The sequence below is a fragment of the Triticum aestivum genome, chromosome 3B (assembly GCF_018294505.1).
Source record: "Triticum aestivum cultivar Chinese Spring chromosome 3B, IWGSC CS RefSeq v2.1, whole genome shotgun sequence".
NCBI classification, from domain to species: domain Eukaryota; kingdom Viridiplantae; phylum Streptophyta; class Magnoliopsida; order Poales; family Poaceae; genus Triticum; species Triticum aestivum.
Genome location: NC_057801.1, coordinates 554,861,981 through 554,882,144, shown reverse-complemented (window position 1 = coordinate 554,882,144; position 20,164 = coordinate 554,861,981). Strand labels below are relative to the sequence as shown.

The window sequence follows — 20,164 nt, the reverse complement described above, 5'->3', positions numbered from 1 at the left end:
AACACATAGCTACTGGTACATACCCTCAGCCCCGAGGGTGAACTACTCCCTCCTTGTCATGGAGATCACCGGGATGATGAAGATGGCCACCGGTGAGGGATCCCCCCTCCAGTAGGGTGCCGGAACAGGGTCCTGATTGGTTGTTGGTGGCTATAAAGGTTTGCGGCGGCGGAACTCCTGATCTATGGTGCTCCGGGATGTTTTCGGGGTATATGAGTATATATAGGAGGAATAAGTAGGTCGGTAGAGCTGCGAGGGGCCTACGAGGGTGGGGGCGCGCCCAGGGGGCAGACGCACCTCCCTGCCTTGTGGCCTCCTCGCTTCTTTCTTGACGTCCACTCCAAGTCCTCTGGATCACCTTTTTTCAAAAATCACTCTCCCGAAGGTTTCATTCCGTTTGGACTCCGTTTGATATTCCTTTTCTGCGGAACACTGAAATAGGCAAAAAAATAGCAATTTGGACTGGGCCTCCGGTTAATAGGTTAGTCCCAAAAATAATATAAAAGTGCCTAGTAAAGCCCATTAGACATCCAAAACAGATAATATAATAGCATGGAACAATCAAAAATTATAGATACATTGGAGACGTATCAGTCATACCTATGCGCTTTTCTATAAATTGCTAGGCAGTAATTTATTCACCCACCGTATTGTTTGCTATCTTGAGAGAAGCCTCTAGTGAAACCTATGGCCCCTGGGTCAACTTTCCGTCATATTAGTTTCCGATCTACTATTTTGCAATCTTTTATTTTCTGATCTATAAACCAAAAATATCAAAATATTTACTTTATCGTTTATCTATCTCCATCAAATCTCACTTTTGCAAGTAACCGTGAATGGATTGACAACCCTTTTATCGTGTTGGGTGCAAGTTTGTTTGATTGTTTGTGCAGGTATTCGGTGATTTGTGCGTTGTCTCCTACTGGATTGATACCTTGGTTCTCAAACCGAGGGAAATACTTATCTCTACTTTGCTGCATCACCCTTTCCTCTTCAAGGGAAAAACCAACGCAAGCTCAAGAAGTAGCATGGGCTGGCTGAGGGTGGTCGCGTTGCCTTGCTCTCCCGCGTTGTTGAGCTGCTCGATGCTGCTTGCAAGGGTGCAGCACCTTTCCGCATTGTTCCAACCTCGCGCCTCGCCTTAGGGGGCTCGCGCCCGCCCGGGCCGTATCTACTCGCCCCTTCGGGAGGAGCCCCGGGGCCCCGCGGAAGCAGCTCGGCGTATGGCGTCGCCTGCCTGACCCAATGGGCGTGCCCCCAGGGAGAAGCCAGGGCGGGCGGCTTCCACCTCCATAACAGCAAGGAGTCACCCCCGGGCTAGCAAGATGAGACGTCGGAGGTGGCGGTCAACGGAGCATGGGGCCCGAGGGCTGGTCTGATGACAAGGGATCTTTGGACCTTGGTACCACCGGTGGCGGGTGCGTCGCACGAGCAAGGAAGAAGCCCGTTCACTCTTCCTCCACTAGCCCGGACATGAGGATCGCCAAGGTCACGAGAAGCAGGGGGCCTTACTAGCCGGTTCAGCGCCCCACCAGCACCTTCGATGTTAATGACTGTCGGCTACAATCCACCTTTTTCACACACGATTGCGCTAACTTTGGATCGCAGGTGAACCACGCCATGGCCGCGTACTTCGAGATGCTGGCCCTGCCTCAGGTAGGAGGAGCGCATTGGGGGCTGCGCGGAGGGAGCCCGGTGCCAGAGCTTCCTCCACGCCCCATCGTGCAGGGCGCCACCACGACGGTGGCGCATGACATCCGTAGGTAGGTCCTCCACCAGGGAAGGCGCCGGCGAGCCCTTACCCCGATAGAGGGCCTGCGATCACTCAGCCACCGCCAGCATAGCCCTTGCCCCTTGGTCTCATCCTTGGTTTTCGGTCGCCCAACGGAGGCAGCGGGATGCGCTGGGCGGGGTCACCGCCAGGAGCAAGGAGCACCCGTGAAGATCTCCACTCGTGACACTCTCACATAATAATGAGTTGGGGTTGTACACGCCTCGGAAACTCCTGAGTGTCGCCCCTGGGCCTCACAGGGGCTCCCACTCACGTCCAAGTGGAAGCACCATGCTCCGCGCTGGCAGTCGACACTGTCCCCCAATGACTATGCCCACACCCAGTGGAAACACTTAGCTCCGCGCTGGTGAAAAGACTAGCATAGGCGCTAGATGCGACTGTTCTCCTTGCCCTTTTTCTGTAACCCAATTGTTGTCTTTGAAATGAATTTGGAGTTTCTTGTGCTTATTAAAAGAAAGGGGGAATATTTTGACTCACAGTGTTCTTTGCTCTTTGATTTTTTCATTTGAGCCCAAGTGATGATTGGAGGTTCACCTCTTGCTTGTCGGTGCTCAAGGACTTGTTCCCACCATATGAGAACATAATCTTGGAACTCAAGTGATGCCATAGCGATCTTATTCTCTTCCTCATAGTTGTGCAAACGGAAGATTTTGTCGACCTTCAATGCCCATGAGAGGTATTCTTCGGGATCATTGCTTCCATTGAACTTGGGTTGTGAATTTGAGCTTGCCATAGCGTTGCTCTTCATTGCGTTGATGGCGATGGTGATGATGACACCCTTGACGTGGAGGGTAATCATCCTCATGTTGCTCTTGGAGTGGAGGAAGTCCATGATCAACTTGCTCTTGTTGAACTTGAGGTTGAGGTGGAGCTTGACGAGCTTGTGAAGGAGCTTGAGGAACTTGACGTTGCACGCGCGGTTGGTAGTTCCTCTCTTGGATTTCTTCTCGAAGGGCTTCCTCTTGATTGCGCCATTCGCGATTGCGGTTGGCGATGGCTCGACTTGATTCTTGAAGGGCACGTTGCGCCTCAAGAGCTTGCGCTTCTCGTTGTTGTTGTTGAAGACGTTGAGCCTCGGCATCTTGTTCCTCTTGGTGTAGACGCGCTCGTTCTTCCTCTTGGCGCCATAGTCGTTGTCGTTCTTGAGCTTGAGCAAAAGCGTCTTGGTTTGAGTGAGGACGAGGGACTTGCTCATCGGCTTGCTCTTGTGAATGCTTGACGTGTAGCGGATTGCGATATGCATGACGGTCTTGACACGCGGCTCGTCGGAGAGTGTTCGATGACAGTGTACTTGAGCCAGAGAAGGAGTCGTCGGAGTGTCGACTTGAATGGCTCCATCTTGAGTATGAAGAAGTTGAAGGAGGACGGTTCACCAACAAAGCTCGGATCTTGTCCATTCTTGCATAATTCTCTTGCTTGTGTGCGTCGAGCTTGTTGTCGAAGTAGTCTCGTGTACGTTGCTCGGAGAGTCGCAAGTCGGTGGCGAGGTTGTCGATGCGGTCGTTCATTGCTTGTTGCTCTTGATGTAACGCCCATTGTGCACCAAAGAGGTGGCTCTTGGTGACGTATGATGACATGTCGTCGTCTTGCTCGATGAAGAGTGGGTTGGTAGAAGTACTCGGCCTATCCATCATTCCAAGCAAAAAATGTGAGTGGTAGAAGGAGAAGAACTTATACCAATGTACCTTGACTGATGTTGATGATGAATCAAGTTCACTCAAATGAGGACAATGAAATAGCACTATTGGTATCAATCCTTGTCGGTTATCACACCTACACAAGTAAAAGCTTATGGTGGAGCTTGGTTAGGATGGTGGCACAAAATTTGATGTAATAGTAAGTGAGCTTCAATAATGTTGGAAATGATTCACAAATTTGCAAATGCAACAAGTAGACCAAGAAAATAATGGTACACGGAAACACACACGCAAATAGATAAGTGGGATTGTGCAAACCAAAAGTGAGCCAAAATGTGGAATCCATGAAAATGCTCTTGTTGCACAATACACGAGAGACGCTAGCACGATTGCACAATAGGCGGATACAAAACTTGTGCACAACCTACTAGGCAAAATGCAACGATCTCGATCCCAAGTATGCTATATGTATGGTATTTCGGTGCTATGATCCAAGATGATCCGATATGACAATCTTAATGTAGTATGATGCTATGGTTCTTGCTCATAAGCTCTTTGCTTATCTTTCCTCTTTGCTTAAAAGCTTTGGTGGCTCTTTCACTTTTGATATCTTTTCTTATGCAAAACTTCACGAACCAAGATAGCAATTGTGTATGCGAAGACAACTTTGTGACACACAAGTTGATGACAAGATATGCACCACTATGGTATGGTATGTATGCTATGGTGTATGATCACTAATGTGCACAAGTCACGTTGCCGGCAATACTCAATGGCTAGTCTCGATGGGTAAGCTACACAAAAGTAAGGCCATGTGGGTATCAATGCAATTGCAAGGTATGACAAAGATGTCATCGAAGTTACCGTCCTTGGCGATGATGAGACCCTTGCGAAGATGAGCGCAGTGATGATGATGTCGAACCGTACCTATATAGCCGAAACACAATAGGACACGGGAGCCACACTCAAAATCTCAAAGACCAAAACGTGTCAAAATCGTCATAGGAGGTATTGGGGATGATGGTGGTGTATGTGGGTTTGGAAGAGGTGGTGGAATGTGGGGTCGTGGTGGTGGCCGAACTGAAAATATTCAGTTTCGTCAGAGTTTCACGGACGTCCGGTAGGTCACAGTCATCCGGTCGTCGGACGTCCGGTAGGGTCTGGTCGTCCGGTACCTGGGCAAAAATCGGGCACGGGATGAACTGCGCGATTTCGGGGTGGAGGAAGATGGTGAGGTCGAAATCGAGCGGATTTGTGGATGGAAAAGGGTGGGGAGGGTGGGGAAAGCTAGATCCACACGTGGCAACTCAAATCCATGGACCAAATCCAACAAAACCTCAACTCACCAACAAATCACAAAAAAATTGGGGGGCTATTTTTGTGGGGAATTTTCGGATTTAGGACGAAAACAACAAAATCAAGCTAGAAACACGGGGTAGGGGCTCCAAAAACGTGATCAATGTGGCTCATGATACCAAGATAATGTAGGGCGGATCCCTATGGGGCCGATCTTTCACGTTTGGAGTGGATCCTACGGAGGAACACGAACAACGCGCGGAAGAACACAAGGGAAAACACGGGGAGAAACGAGAGAAACACTCAACCGACAAGTAGTCGATCACACAAGGGCTAGATCACCGAAAGCATAAGTTAGCACAAGATTCAAAATCAACAAAGGAAAGATACAAGAGTAACCGTTCTTCTCCGTGAGGAGGTCTTGATTGTCTTCTCCGGATGGAGGCCTTGAATCCGACTGGATCTTCTCCGAGGAGGCACGGTCCCTCACGTGGAGTAGATCCGGAACGGATGAGCTATGCTCTATCTCAAGATGAGCTATCACAACGCTACCCTAGCTAGGAGGTGGGCGAGACCTATATATAGTTGTAGTGTAAATGGGGTCAAAGTGAAGGGGTACAAGGGCTTCAGCCCGTGGCGGCGGTCACTCAGGTGTCGGACGTCCGGGAGACGTCGGACGTCCGGGGCTTCGGGACGGTCCGGACGTCCGTAGCTGTCGGACTTCTGTAATTTTGGCTCGGTGTTGGTCGCCCGGTCGTCCGGTGGCTTCGGTCTTCCGCTAATTTCCTCTCGGGTGCCCAGCTGCCGTACGTCCGGAGGGCGTCGGTCGTCCGTGGCCCTGGGAGTCGTCGGACGTCCGAGCCGGGCCGGTCGTCCGTGGCCTATAGCCCTATCCTGCCTTCCTTCCCTCGTTGTAGCATCTCCCAGGGCTCGGACATCCGGGACCGGCCGGTCGTCCGGTGCCTGTATCTTCACAAATGGCTCTTCTTCTTGATGTCCATGCTTGGAGTCCTTGCCACCTTGGCCATTGGGTGTAGCTGTCCCGTGGCTCTCCTCCAAGTACCTGATCACACACACAGTGTCCATATGAGGTAGTAGCCAAGTCTCGTGAGTAGAGAGAGGAAGTTCAGAGAGGAGCGAGTTCACATTATCTTCGATAGCCTTTGCTCTAGCTCTTGTCATGGGTCCAAGTGGTGTTGAGGGAGATGTAGGTACGTCCATGGGGATGAGCGAGGGATGCTTCGCATCAGGACGGAATCGGCAGCATGGTTAGGGGAGAAAGGACCGAGGGCTCATAGTGCGTCAACGGGTAGGCTCAGCGGACTCAGGGGAGGCCAGACGATGATGTAACAACGATGGCGATCTCCGGTGCCTGAGGAAGAAGACGATGGCCGTGACGGTGAAGCGAGGCCTCCCGCGTTGCATGGCTCGGTGAAGACGAAGCAGGCGACGAGGCAGACCTGTCTGACACGGTAAGAGGGCGAGGAAGGTGCAGTCGCTGAGGTATGGCGATGGTGCGGTTGCGGTTGCTTCGGCCATGGAGGGGACCGAGTAAGAGAGTGAACGAGAGGGTCAGCTAGATCCGGACGGCAGGGGCGAGGTTATCTGCGGTGTCGAAATGGCGGGAGAGGCGGTCAGGCGAGCAGGAGGCCGCACGGTGTGTGTGCGCGCGCATGGGGCGCGTGCACAAGACGATTGGCACTCGGCCGGTGGGCCGCTACAGTGCCAGGCCAGGTAGGTTTTTCCTTTTTCTTTATGTTTTTCGATTTTCTTCCTCTGTTTTTGATTTAGTTTCTGTACCAAATCAACTTTAAAAAATTTGGAAAAAATGGTGGGTGCAAAATGGAATATTTCAGAGATCCTCCATAATTTTCATAACTACTGGAGCTATAAAATTAATTATAGAATTTTATAACTCCAATTCAAATAAAATATAGATTAATTCAAAGGCCATAAATGCTATGAAAAAATGTGCACCATCTCTGGTTGAGGTTTCACCTTTTTCCATAGACATTTTTGACAGGCATTTTGAGTTCATTGAAAAGTATTTTATTAAACCTAGTTTAACTAATGTGGTGCTAGGGTTTGATCAATCCTATTTCAAAATTAAATGAAATTTAAGCATGATGCAAACATGAGAACTAGCGTAGGTGCATAGCAGACTAGGGATGTGACATTTTATTTGGTTTTTTCTTCCTTTTTCCCTTTCCTTTATTATTTTTCCTTATTTTTCATAGTGCATGAACTTTTTTTCAAATTCAATGAATTTTTTAAAATTTGATGAAAAAATTCAAATTTTATGAACTTTTTCCAAATTTTATTTCAAAATCGAAGAATGTTTTAAAATTTGACAAAAATTCACAAAATTGATGAACTTTTTGTCAAATTTGGTGAACTTTTTTTCAAAGTTGATGAACTTTTTCCAAATTTGATTAATATTTTTTCAGATTTGATGAATTTTTTTATCAATTTGATGAACTTTTTAAAAATACAATAAATTTTTTTCAAAATCAATGCATTTTTTTCCGAATCAAGGAACTTTTTTGAAGTTTGTGAATTTTTTTCAAAATCATGAACATTTTAGGATTCACATTTTTTTTCCCATTTTTAGCGCTTTTTTGTTTGTTTTTTGTTTTAACCATGACAGGTCAAACACGATCGAGAGACCAGACTAGTTGATCGCTTGCGCTTCTTCTTGGGCCGGCATACCAACGGGGGTGCGTGAGCGCCAGGGACTAGATCTAGCGCTATAGGAGCACCATGTTTTGCCTATCGAACCAAATCGTTCGCGGGGGATGGGTCGTAGCAAACCTTTCGTTCGCTCCACCCCCTCACATATTTGCAAAACACAAAGGGCATCACCAACTTTGAATGTACTATAGGACCATCGTGTGGTTACGGCAGAAAACAAGAAAGACCTCAGATATCCATGAACAGATTCCTTAACCATTCCATTTTTACTACGTGGACGTCCTGATCTACCTGCTTTGTAATGGCGCATGTTGTCCACAGTCATAACGTTAGGCCTAGCGAGGTAAATAGCACTTCTAAAAAAATGGCACGTGCTCCTGGGAGCCGAATAGGATATCCCTATCGGGATATTGCAATCTAGTTGTGGTATGTTATTGCTCCTGCAAGCTGCAATGATAAGATTGTAAATTCCGGCCAATCAGTTGGCAATATCTGCCATGATGCTATCTAGAATTTGTTTGAGGACTTCTAGATCAGAAACTTGGATGATAAGCAGCAGAGTATTCCCTTCACCCACAAGAACTTTCTCAGGTAACAACAAATTTCAAACGGAGAGACCACCAGCTGTGGAAAGTCGGTCGGATTTGCTCCATATGAACAAGCTGCGTGATCAGATCCAGCCCTTCCTAATTCGAGCCCACACAAGAGCAGCCACTAGGGTACCCCCTAAATGAGAAGCACCTGATGTCTGACCCTGACCCTGGAAATTTGAACATGCATCAGTTAGCCTTAAGACCAGGTAAGCACGACAAGCACAAAGAATTCATTTGCTATCACAAATAATATTTGCTTAGAAGAACATCAAAGATAGTCGGAGAAACAACAAGCTGAAGATGTCCGATAGAATGAGATACTCAAGGAATTATACATGTGCCATAGCTTGATTGCGATACTATATGGATCACAATGCCAGACCAGTGATTACCTTCAAGTACATTCATCTCAGCATAGGATAAAATGCAATTATAGGACAAAAAGGTACAAAGATAGAAGACAAGCCAGGAAAGACTACAACCAAAAAGATACTACATGGTTTATAATCAGCAAATTATTTAACCAGACATTTAGAATATTATTCCAATCACCGTAGACATGAATATTGATTCATATATGTTTCAACCCCAGGTTGGTTTAAAACCAGGAATTGTGCGGGTAGGCAACACACAAACACTCAGAAATGCAACTAACAAACTTCCAAGCAATGAACAAATGAAAGTAACAGTGCCCCAAAACTCTTGTAGAAAACTGATAGCTGGTGAGCATAAGCAACAGAGTGGCACTGATAACATTCACTTATGCGAAGAATACCTAACAGAGAGTTAGTTAAAAATTTGTATACCTTGTTCACCCTCCACAAATCAAGACCAATCCAAGCAACCCCCTGAAATATATAAAGTCAAAAGAAATTATGCTCTCATTTCCTAGCACCCACATGCTTTGCCGAATTTTACAAGGGAAACTAAAAAATCCTCACCACTAAGGCAGCTGGAACAGGAATGATCATGTAAAGGTAGATTAGTCCCTTTGGTTTGAGAAAAATGTGAAGAAGCACAATGGCATTAACTGCAGCACTTGCACCCTGAGTGACATGAATAAAAAAGGTCATATTTGGTGTGCAACAACTAAATAGGAACATTTATGTACAATATCACTGATAGGTGATAATGCTCATTTGGTGGTTTTACATTATATAACAGGTAAATCACCATATCACCCCAGGTTGCCACATTTACCTTCTAATTAACTATGTGTAGGTATAAGATGATAAATACTCCCTCCGTCCGAAAAAGCTTGTCCCTCAAATGGATGTATCTAGCACTAAGCTTTTTCGGACGGAGGGAGTAATTGTTTGGTTGGTAACATTTACTGCTTATATGAGATACTATACATTCTTTCATAATCAATACTAAGGAAAATGAACTGTTGGAAGTTGGAACAAGAAATCACGTACAAGCGCGTTACTTCTTAACATGTTCCATCCTGCATGAACCTGCAAGAAAAGGGTTACTTGCTAAATTAGGAATACTATCAGGAAACTCCAATCAATAATTTCAATTCCATGCAGGGTTCTTGAAGGGTCCATCCTACATAATCATTCCCACAGTATGTTACCTGTCTCCTTGGAGCTATAAAAGCCTTATCTACCAAGAAGAATGTGGATCCAACAAGTGCTCCTGCTATGTACAGCTTCAACAAAAAAGCAGGGCCAAACGTGCTCGAAATCTGATGCAAACAGAAAATGAAAGCAAATCAGGGAGTGATTGTTTGGTAATGATTTCAAAATGAAAGGAAATAAATGGTCACTACAAAAACACGGTATAAGTATTCCCTGGTATTGGAGAAGGGAATTGTTGTCGGAATAGCTTAATCCTACCCGTTGTACTAGCCTAGTCAAACATGGCATCTACGTAGCAAATTCTCAAAGCCAACTCAAATCAACGGAAGTTCAAGCAACTAGTCGTCGTCAACAGGTCAAAGGAAGATGAGCTAAAGAGGATGAAGACCCAAGAGAAAGCAGCCCATTAGCTGGAGGGTTGTGTGGGCTAGTACAGCATGGACCATGCACCACCCCCTTTTTCCCAAGTCCACCATGGATTAGCGGACTAAACTTTTGCCTATGTAAGCCCCCCCCCCCCCCCCCAAACCGGCATGCAACCATTCACTCTTAGTTGAACAGAACTCAAGAGGAGACACCTCTAAGGGACCCAAGAAGGACTTCGATAAAGGAGTCAGATCCGAGTAGTCTCGAATGGCTCAGAATGACGACAGGAAGGGGAGCTTTAAGGTGCCCATGTCTTCGACCCGAGCCACTAGTCGAGCACTTCACTCACCAAACCTTTTTGGACACCCAGTCCCTTCTAGCATGCAGGTGCATACACATTAATTACAGACTTCTGAGTACTTGATTGACTCATTGCTCTAAATTCTCCATGAATCTATATCCCAAATTGAATGCTGAATTGAAGCTTTTATGTGTATATGTGATATGGACTGCATTGACTTATGACTATGCTAGAATAAGGATGAGATAAAATTGAATGAATTGAATGGAAAATATCTCAGAGTTTTCCTATTCCTAATTGAATAGAAGTCACCTATTTAATAATCGGGCAGAAAGCGGCCATCAACTCAAACTCTTTAATTATGCTGGCTTGAACTATCACTTCTATTTTTGCATTGGAATTGTATTCTATATTACCATACATGGCACTTAACCACAAACCACCATATAAGAGTGGACAAATGATTGTGCATTGCATTTATTGGATTTTCCTAGAGATACAGAGTCAGACGATGACCTCAGAGGCATACATGCAAACACAAGAATATTCTTGAAATCAGTGCCGAACAAAGAAACATTTCATAGTCCGGGCATACCAGAAGCCAAAGTGACCAGAGTTCAACCGTTTCATTCAAGTCATCATGAAATTTTACTTGCGTCATACTGCCAACAAGCCTAGCGTCCAAGGAAATTTGTGACCTCATGCAAGGATACAACACGCTTTCACTCCTAAGAATATTTTTGTGTTATAGAATATATAGGAGTATTATAGTTGAAGCATACATACAATTATACAAATTATAAGCGAAAGAAAACATCTTGTGGAATACACTTGCTTAGAAGAAAAGGTAACATCATATTTTTGAAACTTTAAACTGATATAATTTGAACTGAAGTTACTAAGTTAGCTATTCAGATTCATAAATTCATAGCAAAAGATTATAAAAATACTTTCACTTACAATATTCGAGATACCTATCTGTGATGGACAAAAAGAGTACATAGATTATGTAGGGCTTAGAGGTCTCATATACAAGATCCTGCATTCTTTCAAAAAGGAGAAAACAGCAAGCTCTCCGTTTGTATTATATATGGCCTGGTTTGTGTTACTGATAGAACATTGTGTGTGTGTATTCCAATTTGATTTGTGTCACCTGCCACCAATAATAATAAAAATTGAAATGCCTTCATCTTTTATAGATGGAAGACATGTGCATATCTTCTAATTAGATCTATCCCTGAAATATAATACATATGTCTAATTAAGCCACACCTGTAGAAATAGTTATGTACAATATAATAACAAACAATAACCAATGCAAATTTCACAAATGCATTCTAAAAGTTTATTTCCAAAGTGGTTGCACAGACACTTGAACCAACATTGGTTTATGTATACATTTCAGTTAAATTGATCCGTGAAACCTTATGGCAGACAGACCACATACATGTCCAGATAAGCAACTGCAATTGGGGCACTAATCTATATATATACCTATACTAATAACGGGACTAGTGTTTCTGCCCATCCGTCATGCATTTTTACAGAAAACCCCCTTATGTTTCGAAGAATCAACCCGCAGTCCTATTTTAAGTGGCCAAACAAATCATTTTTCTGATTTTACCAAAAAAAAACTACACTTTCTGGTAATTAACCCACAGTTTACTTTTAAGTGACAAAACGAATCTTTTTTGCTTTTTTTTACAAAACCACCATGTCTTTTATGATAATTAACCTGCAGTCCGCCTAGAACAAATGTTTTTTTTTGAAATATCCATATCTTTTAAACCATAATTCCAATTTTAACATGTTATATATGAAATTTGCTTAGAAAAATGTGTAGAATCCGAATATGATGTTATTTTTACCTCTTAACCATTTTTAAAATGCTATTTGGAGTGCAATTTTAATCAATAGCACACGATCCGTCTTTCTTTCATACCAGCACCAATCTGGATTGCAAGTGAACACCTAGACAAACAAAATTGGAGACGAAAGAAACCTAGCAAGGGAGAAAAAAACTAATCTTATGCCAAGAGTGAGACGGCTTAGGATTACCACATTCAAACGCGTTGTGATTCTGTAAGCACTATGATCATCGTACGCGAGAATGGGATGACGGACAAACGGCAACACAGATGGGATGTCATGTTGAAATAAAGAACATGGACCTATTGGGGTTTGACTCATGCTTACTGGGTTACGGCCTTACGGGCATGTAGTATCGTTTTCTCGCGTGGCTCTTTTGCTAGTAATATATTAATTTTGAAAACATGAGTCTCAATAAGATACATTGATCAGGCACCACAATTTTGGTGAAACAATTGCTTATAACAGCAACACAAGTATACAGCTGGAAAATGACAGAGGTGGATTGGAAATAAAGGACTCATGCCCAAAGCTAATAAGAAATTGAACAAATAAATATAATTATTTTGCCGTATGGTTATTAACAAACTAATAATGCAGAATTTTTCAATAACATATTTTTATAATGCTTGTAAATTATCTAATTTTATGTTTCTACTTCCTACAAGCTTCCATCCATAGTAAAGTTAATCCAAAACTTCTTTGTGAATTCGTTTCAAAGTCGCTAGCCCCTGCAGGCACGTGGGTTGGCGACTAGTATTCTAACCCAACAGAAGGGTCCAGTGCACAAAAGCATTTTATTAACCATACATTATTGCGGCTATTCCTTGGTCATGTCTAAGTTTTAACTTCAACAAGATGATGTTGGTGTGAAAAGAACATAGATAAGCTAATGTCACATGGTTGGGGAAGTAAATAGTGTGTTACACACCTTTTACATTGGATTTTCAGGAAGTGTAGGTGAGCATGTTTGATGTTTTACCACAAGGTGGTGCACTCAGGGGAAACTAGGTATGCATGTATGTGCATTGTACTCATACCACATACATGTTAGACTTAGAGATATTTAAGTTATGTAATCTCAACTACCCAACTCTATCTCTTCTTCTCTCCCGTGTAATCTTCTATCTCCTCCCGCTGCAATCCTAGCGATCGGTGGGTTCGTGTACTCCACGGCAAGTTTCTGCCCCCAATCAATAAATACACGCGGCTCCTCTATGGAGGAGTAGGAACGCTTCTATCGATCCAATCTAACATGGTATACAGAGCCAAGTCTCTTCCTATCGTCTAGCAAAACCAAAACCCTAAACATCCTTCCATAGCCATGGCCACGAGCTCAAGCGCCGTCGGCCTCAACTTAGGAGCTCCACCAACAGAGAAGCTCGCAAGGGAGAATTACCTCCTGTGGAAGGCGCAGGTCATGCCGGCACTGCGAGGAGCGCAAGTGACCGGCCTTCTCGACGGCAGCAACGCCGCACCGCCCAAGACAATAGAAGTCACCAAGGCGGATAAAACCACGGCCATTGAACCCAACCCTCTGTATGGCCCGTGGTTGTCGAAGGATCAGCAGGTTCTGAGCTACCTGCTGAACTCTCTCACCCAGGAGATCCTTGCACAAGTCATCGGTAAGGATAGCACCTTCGATTTGTGGACTGCTCTCACCACAATATTCACCGCGCAGTCGCAATCCCGCATAACCAATCTACGGATGGCCATCTCCAACACCAAGAAGGGCAACATGTCGAGCAACGCCTTCATCGCCAAGATGAAGAACCTCGAGGACGAGCTAGCTGCAGCTGGGCGTCCGGTCACCGATCCGGAGATGGTGGACTACATATTGGCTGGCCTCGATCGGGACTATGATCCCGTTGTGGCAGCAATCGACGCAATCAAGAACTCCATCAGCGTCGACGATCTGTTCGCGCAAATCTCTGCGTTTGACCAGCGCATGGAGATGCTTGGGGACGGACCAGCAGGCTTCCGCTCCTCTGCCAACTCCGTCTACAGGGGGCGCGGGCAGTCCCGTGGCAGGGGAGGACGTGGCCGAAGCACCAGAGGAGGGCGCGGTCGAGGGAACCACTCTGCTTCATCTCCTGGTCGCGGTGGCTACCAGCAGCAACGGCCTCGTCCCCAACTACAACAACAGCAGCAGCAAGAAGGTGACTATCCAGAGTGCCAAATCTGCTATAAGTTCCATGCTGGTGGCGCAAGAGCGTGCTAGCATCGCTATGATGATGATCATGAGGAGAAGGCAGCCAACCTCGTCACCAACAACTACGGCATTGACACCAACGGGTATGCCGACTCCGGTGCTACCGAGCACATCACCGGGGAACTTGACAAGCTGACGATGCGGGAAAGGTACCATGGTGGTGATCAGATACACACGGCAAGTGGAACCGGTATGGACATCACTCATGTTGGTAAATCAATTGTTAAAACCCCCGTAAAAGATTTACATCTTAATAATGTCCTACATGTTCCAAATGCTTCAAAAAATCTCGTTTCAGTTCATCGCTTTGCTCTTGACAACAACGTTCTTATAATATTTTATCCCTACTCTTTTGTGATCAAGGACTTGGCAACGAGGAGGGTCATACTTAGAGGAAAGTGTGAGGGAGGCCTTTATCCACTCATATCATCTTCATCTTCATCATGGTCGAATAAACAAGCGTGGAGTGTCACCAAACCCTCTTCGGCAAAGTGGCATAGTCGTCTTGGTCATCCCTCTTCAGTCATAGTTAAGCATGTCCTTAGCAAGAATAATCTTCCCTATGAGTCTAGTGTTGAGTCAATTTGTGATGCTTGCCAGCAAGCTAAGAGTCATCAGCTACCTTATCCCATATCTACAAGTGTATCCACTGCTCCATTGCAGTTAGTTTTTTCAGATGTATGGGGACCAGCTCCCACATCAGTTGGCAGATTTTCCTATTATGTTAGTTTCATTGATGATTATAGCAAGTTCACTTGGATATATTTGCTAAAGAAATGATCTGATGTTTTCCAAGTGTTTCTCAATTTCCAAAACCTTGTTGAACGTCAACTAGACTCAAAAATTCTTGCCATGCAAACAGACTGGGGTGGTGAGTATGAAAAATTAAATTCTTTCTTTCAAAAGATTGGAATTTCTCACCATGTTTCTTGTCCCCATGCTCACCAACAAAATGGGTCGGCTGAAGAAAACACCGCCATGTTGTTGAGGTAGGACTAGCACTGCTAGCCAATGCTTCCATGCCCCTAAAATTCTGGGATGAAGCCTTTCTCACTGCCACATATCTCATAAACATTCGACCAAGCAAAGTCATCAAACTTGAAAGTCCCATCACACGTCTTTTTGGTACTAAACCAGACTTCAAATCTCTTCGAGTATTTGGTTGTGCATGTTGGCCTAACCTAAGACCATACAACACACGCGAACTTGCGTTTCGTTCCAAAAAATGTGTATTTTTGGGGTATAGTCCCATGCACAAAGGAGTAAAATGTCTAGATGTTCCCACAGGCCGAGTTTATATATCTCGCGATGTTGTGTTTGATGAATCAGTTTTTCCGTTTGAAACTCTTCATCCTAATGCCGGTGCCCTCCTTCGTCAAGAGATCCTACTTCTTCCATCTACACTTCGAGATTTTGATCACGGGGGAAACAATTGCAATAACCAACATGATGATAGTATCCCTACTGGAACCAGTCCTTGTCTTCCGTGTGTGCAGGTTCCTGAAGAAAATGGCGTCCAAAACAATCAAAATGATCAAAATCCCATTCAAAACAATGTTGTATTTCATGTGGAAGAAGAGGATGAAGCTGGCACGGCGAACGAGGAAGATTTGGCGGCGCCTGCCACCCCTGCGCGCCGATCCGCCTCGGATCAGGCGCGGATATCCGCCTCGGATCGCGAGCCGGTCGACCAGGCGCGGGCGACACACTCAGCGCCCGACATGTCCCCACGCGCAGCGCCCAACACGTCCCCACGCGGGGAATCTTCCTCGGCTGGCGCGTGCATGAAGCCAATCGCAAGACGCGGCTCGCGCGCACGTCCGCCAGGCCTAGCTGGCGCGGGATCCTCTGCGGCAACAGGTGGGGCGGCGCAGACTGAAGAAACCACACCCGTGGCCACTGGATCCGGTGCGGCATCTTCTGATTCCTCCCCAGGATCTTCTGCGACCAGCAATGCAGTGGGCCAGCGTGTACATCAGCCTCCACCAATCACATCAAGAGTTGCAACTCGGCTACAAAAAGGTATTAAGAATCCAAAAATCAGAACTGATGGCACTATTCGGTATGGCATGTTGTGTATTTCAGGCGAGCCAACAAAATTGGATGATGCACTTGGAGATCAAAAGTGGAAAAAGGCTATGGATGAGGAATACACAGCTTTGATGAGAAACAAAACATGGCATCTGGTGCCAAACAAGAAAGGTAAAAATATTATTGATTGCAAATGGGTGTATAGGATCAAGAAAAAGGCAGATGGCTCCATTGACAGGTATAAAGCACGTCTCGTTGCTAAAGGTTTTAAGCAACGTTATGGTATTGATTATGAGGATACATTTAGCCCTGTGGTTAAAGCTGCGACAATCAGACTTGTGCTTGCTATTGCCGTGTCTAGGGGATGGAGCCTAAGGCAGCTAGACGTACAGAACGCGTTTTTGCGTTCTGGAAGAGGAGGTCTATATGAGGCAACCACCAGGTTATGAAAACAAACAAAAACCTCATTATGTATGCAAGCTTGACAAAGCTCTTTATGGTTTGAAACAAGCACCTAGAGCATGGTACTCTAGGTTAAGTATGCAGTTAAAACGTCTTGGCTTTATTGCATCAAAGGCTGACACGTGTCTCTTCATATATAACAAGGCAAACACTGTTATCTTTTTGCTCATATATGTAGACGACATTATAGTTGCAAGTTCTTCTCAGAAAGCTACTGATGCTCTTCTGCATGACCTAAGCTCAGAATTTGCTTTAAAGGATCTTGGTGATCTGAGTTTCTTCTTGGGCATTGAAGTTAAAAGGGTTCAGGATGGTATAGTATTGAAACAAGAAAAATATGCAAATGAACTCTTGGCTCGGATGGGAATGAAGGATTGTAAGGTATCACCTACACCATTATCTTCATCAGAACAATTGTCAGCATATGAAGGGGAGCCACTTAAGGAAGAAGAAAGTACCAAATACAGAAGTGCTGTTGGTGCCTTGCAATACTTAACCTTAACACGGCCAGATATTTCTTTTGCTGTTAACAAAGTATGTCAATACTTACATTCTCCCGCTTCTACTCATTGGACAGCTGTCAAGAGGATTATACTGTATGTAAAGCACACTATAGGTTTGGGACTTCATTTCAGACGGTCCAACTCTACACTTGTTAGTGCTTTCTCTGATGCAGACTGGGCAGGTTGCAGTGATGATAGAAAATCAACAGGTGGTTTTGCTGTTTTCTTTGGTTCTAATCTTATTTCATGGAGTGCCAGGAAACAAGCAACAGTGTCAAGGTCAAGTACTGAAGCTGAGTATAAATCTTTGGCAAATGCTACTGCTGAAATTATTTGGCTTGAATCTTTGCTTGAAGAATTGGGAGTAAAGCAACACCGTATTTCATGTCTATGGTGTGATAATTTGGGTGCTACTTATTTAAGTGCCAATCCTGTCTTTCATGCCAGGACCAAGCATATTGAGATAGACTTTCATTTTGTACGTGAAAGGGTGGCAGAGAAGAAGCTGGAGATCTGCTTCATTCCTTCACGAGATCAAGTGGCTGATGGGTTCACTAAAGCTCTACCATACAAACCATTTGAAGCATTCAAGAACAATCTCAATTTAGGATAGGTAGTCTAGATTAAGGGAGGGTGTTAGACTTAGAGATATTTAAGTTATGTAATCTCAACTACCCAACTCTATCTCTTCTTCTCTCCCGTGTAATCTTCTATCTCCCTCCCGCTGCAATCCTAGCGATCGGTGGGTTCGTGTACTCCACGGCAAGTTTCTGCCCCCAATCAATAAATACACGCGGCTCCTCTACGGAGGAGTAGGAACGCTTCTATCGATCCAATCTAACAATACAAAGCATGTTTCCGCAAAGCAACGATAGGCAAAGAGTGAACTTCTTACACTTGAACCGAAGAAGTAGAGACTCATCATATTGCCGAAGAGGTGACCTGAGTCATAGTGGCTGAAGGCATTAGTGAGCAATGTGTGCAACCGCCCGCTCTTGAGATTGTCCAGCGAAATCTGCTCATCGCAACATTCATCAAATTACACTTCAACAACCACTTGTGAAATCAAAGCAAGGTCCCTTTGATTGATCACTAACCGAGAAATGTTCCTTCATGAAATCCGGACTGGCCATGTGCCAGAGCATGTAGACGGCCACATTCGCGCCCATAAGCATCAACACCATCCCGTCTGCTGATGGTAGCCAGCGCCCCCTTCAGGAGACACGAAAACCAAAATGACCAAACAACCCAAAACTTCCCCTTGTAATTAGGTCGTACCACCAGCCAAAACCTCACCAGGGTACGCGGCGGAGGAATGTGGAGGACGAAGAGAGCAAGTCCGAGGACCTCCTCCGCTGCAGCGAGAAGAGCTCGAGCGACCCGGCGGCGCGCGCGGTCAGCCACCGCTTGGCGGCGGCCCGGGCGGCCGCCGCAACGGCCGCCGCGCTAACCGGCAGGAGCGTACCGGCGCTGGCTGGGCTACGCCAGAGGGGGTGGGAGTGGGACAGCGGGGAGCTGGAGGCGGCTGCTGGCGTGGAGGGGCAGTGGAGGAGGCGGCTGTGGGGGCTGGGTAGGGGTCTGGGTTTTGGGAAGGCGCTGCGGAGGGCTTGCTGCGCGAGGAGGGCCTGGAACTGCGGCAGCCTCCTCCGCATCGCCATTTCTGCTTCCACCAAGACACGGATTGGCTGCCTCCGTCGCCGACTCCCCGACCTCGGGCAGTAGCCGCCGGCGCGGTTTTGATTCCCTTCCGATCTCCGGCTCGGGGAGGAGTGGGGATCGGGGAGCTCCTATAGTCCTATTTAGCGCATAGGGCGGCGCGGCGAGGCGCAACAAACGCGCACCCGACGCGCGCGCTTTGGGCGGGCCCGTTGCAGGAGGAGGCGCCCCAGTCCTTTTTTCCTTTCTTTTGTTCGGTTTTTATTTTATTTTCTGTTTTTTCCTCCTTTTCGAAAAAGTTGGGATTTCAACCTAAGTTTTGAAATTCAACTTTTCTTGACGAATTTAAAAAATATACACAAAAATTAAAAAATCACATATTAGAAAAATGTTCACCAATTAAATAATATTCTTGGATTTCAAAAACTGTTCTCACATTTGAAAAAAATTCATGAATTCGAAATTGTAAGTGTATGTCAAAAATGTTCATAAATTGGAAAACTATTCCCATATTCAAAAAATGTTATGAAATTTAAAAAATGCTCACGAATTCAGAAAATTGTTCAGGAATTTTGAAAAAGCACCAAATTTCAAAAATATCTGTTGATTCAAAAACTGTTCATGAATTTGATTTTCCCAAAATTTTCTCTAAATATTTGCCAATTCAGAAAATGTTCATGGATTTAAAAAATTATTTCCAAATTTCCAAAAAATGTGTTCGATTAAAAAGGTGTCAATTCAAAAAATCACAAATTTTTTAAAAAATGGGAATTTAAAATTATTCCCTGATTCAAAAAATAAGAAATAATTTAGAAAATTGTTCCAGACTTTTTAAAAATATTCCGTATTAAAAAATCAGATAAAAGTAAAACCCTGTTGGGAGAAAGGCACGTGAAAATTCGTAGATATGGGCCTATCAATATCTGAGCGAGAATCGTGGGGGGTGAGCGTTTGAATCCCTATGAGCCACTCGGAGAGCTCCTCACCGGCGTCGTCAGCGCCGGTAAGGAGTTCGGGCGCCTACGTGCTTTCTTCGTGGGCTTTTTTTTTGAGGGATGCTTTCCTCGTGGGCTGAATTGTACAAAGCCCAGTTCATTCAGCAACATGATAAAAAATGAAAATTCGTAGATATGGGCCTATCAATATCTGAGCGAGAATCGTGGGGGGTGAGC

General features: G+C 45.1%; 1 protein-coding gene across 1 annotated transcript; it reads right to left on the bottom strand.

Moving 5' to 3' along the window:
* Positions 1-7,840: 7,840 nt before the first annotated feature.
* LOC123070864 (RHOMBOID-like protein 12, mitochondrial) lies at positions 7,841-19,130 on the bottom strand. The gene is made up of 8 exons (XM_044494244.1): positions 18,633-19,130; positions 18,434-18,548; positions 18,232-18,351; positions 9,589-9,699; positions 9,428-9,466; positions 8,951-9,055; positions 8,816-8,857; positions 7,841-8,176 (listed from the first exon to the last, which is right to left on the bottom strand). Exons 1-8 carry the CDS (start codon positions 18,992-18,994, stop codon positions 8,087-8,089), a joined length of 984 nt encoding a protein of 327 aa, XP_044350179.1. The 5' UTR covers positions 18,995-19,130; the 3' UTR covers positions 7,841-8,086.
* Positions 19,131-20,164: the final 1,034 nt, after the last annotated feature.

What these genes read in the sequence shown, in the direction of transcription:
- LOC123070864 (XM_044494244.1), bottom strand. Translation starts at nt 18,994, where the DNA reads ATGGCGATGCGGAGGAGGCTGCCGCAGTTCCAGGCCCTCCTCGCGCAG. An exon ending in TCTACTTCTTCGGTTCAAGT is followed by an intron (nt 9,700 to 18,231) that starts GTAAGAAGTTCA and finishes TGTTTGCATCAG; the next exon opens with ATTTCGAGCACGTTTGGCCC. An exon ending in TGTTAAGAAGTAACGCGCTT is followed by an intron (nt 9,056 to 9,427) that starts GTACGTGATTTC and finishes CATGTCACTCAG; the next exon opens with GGTGCAAGTGCTGCAGTTAA.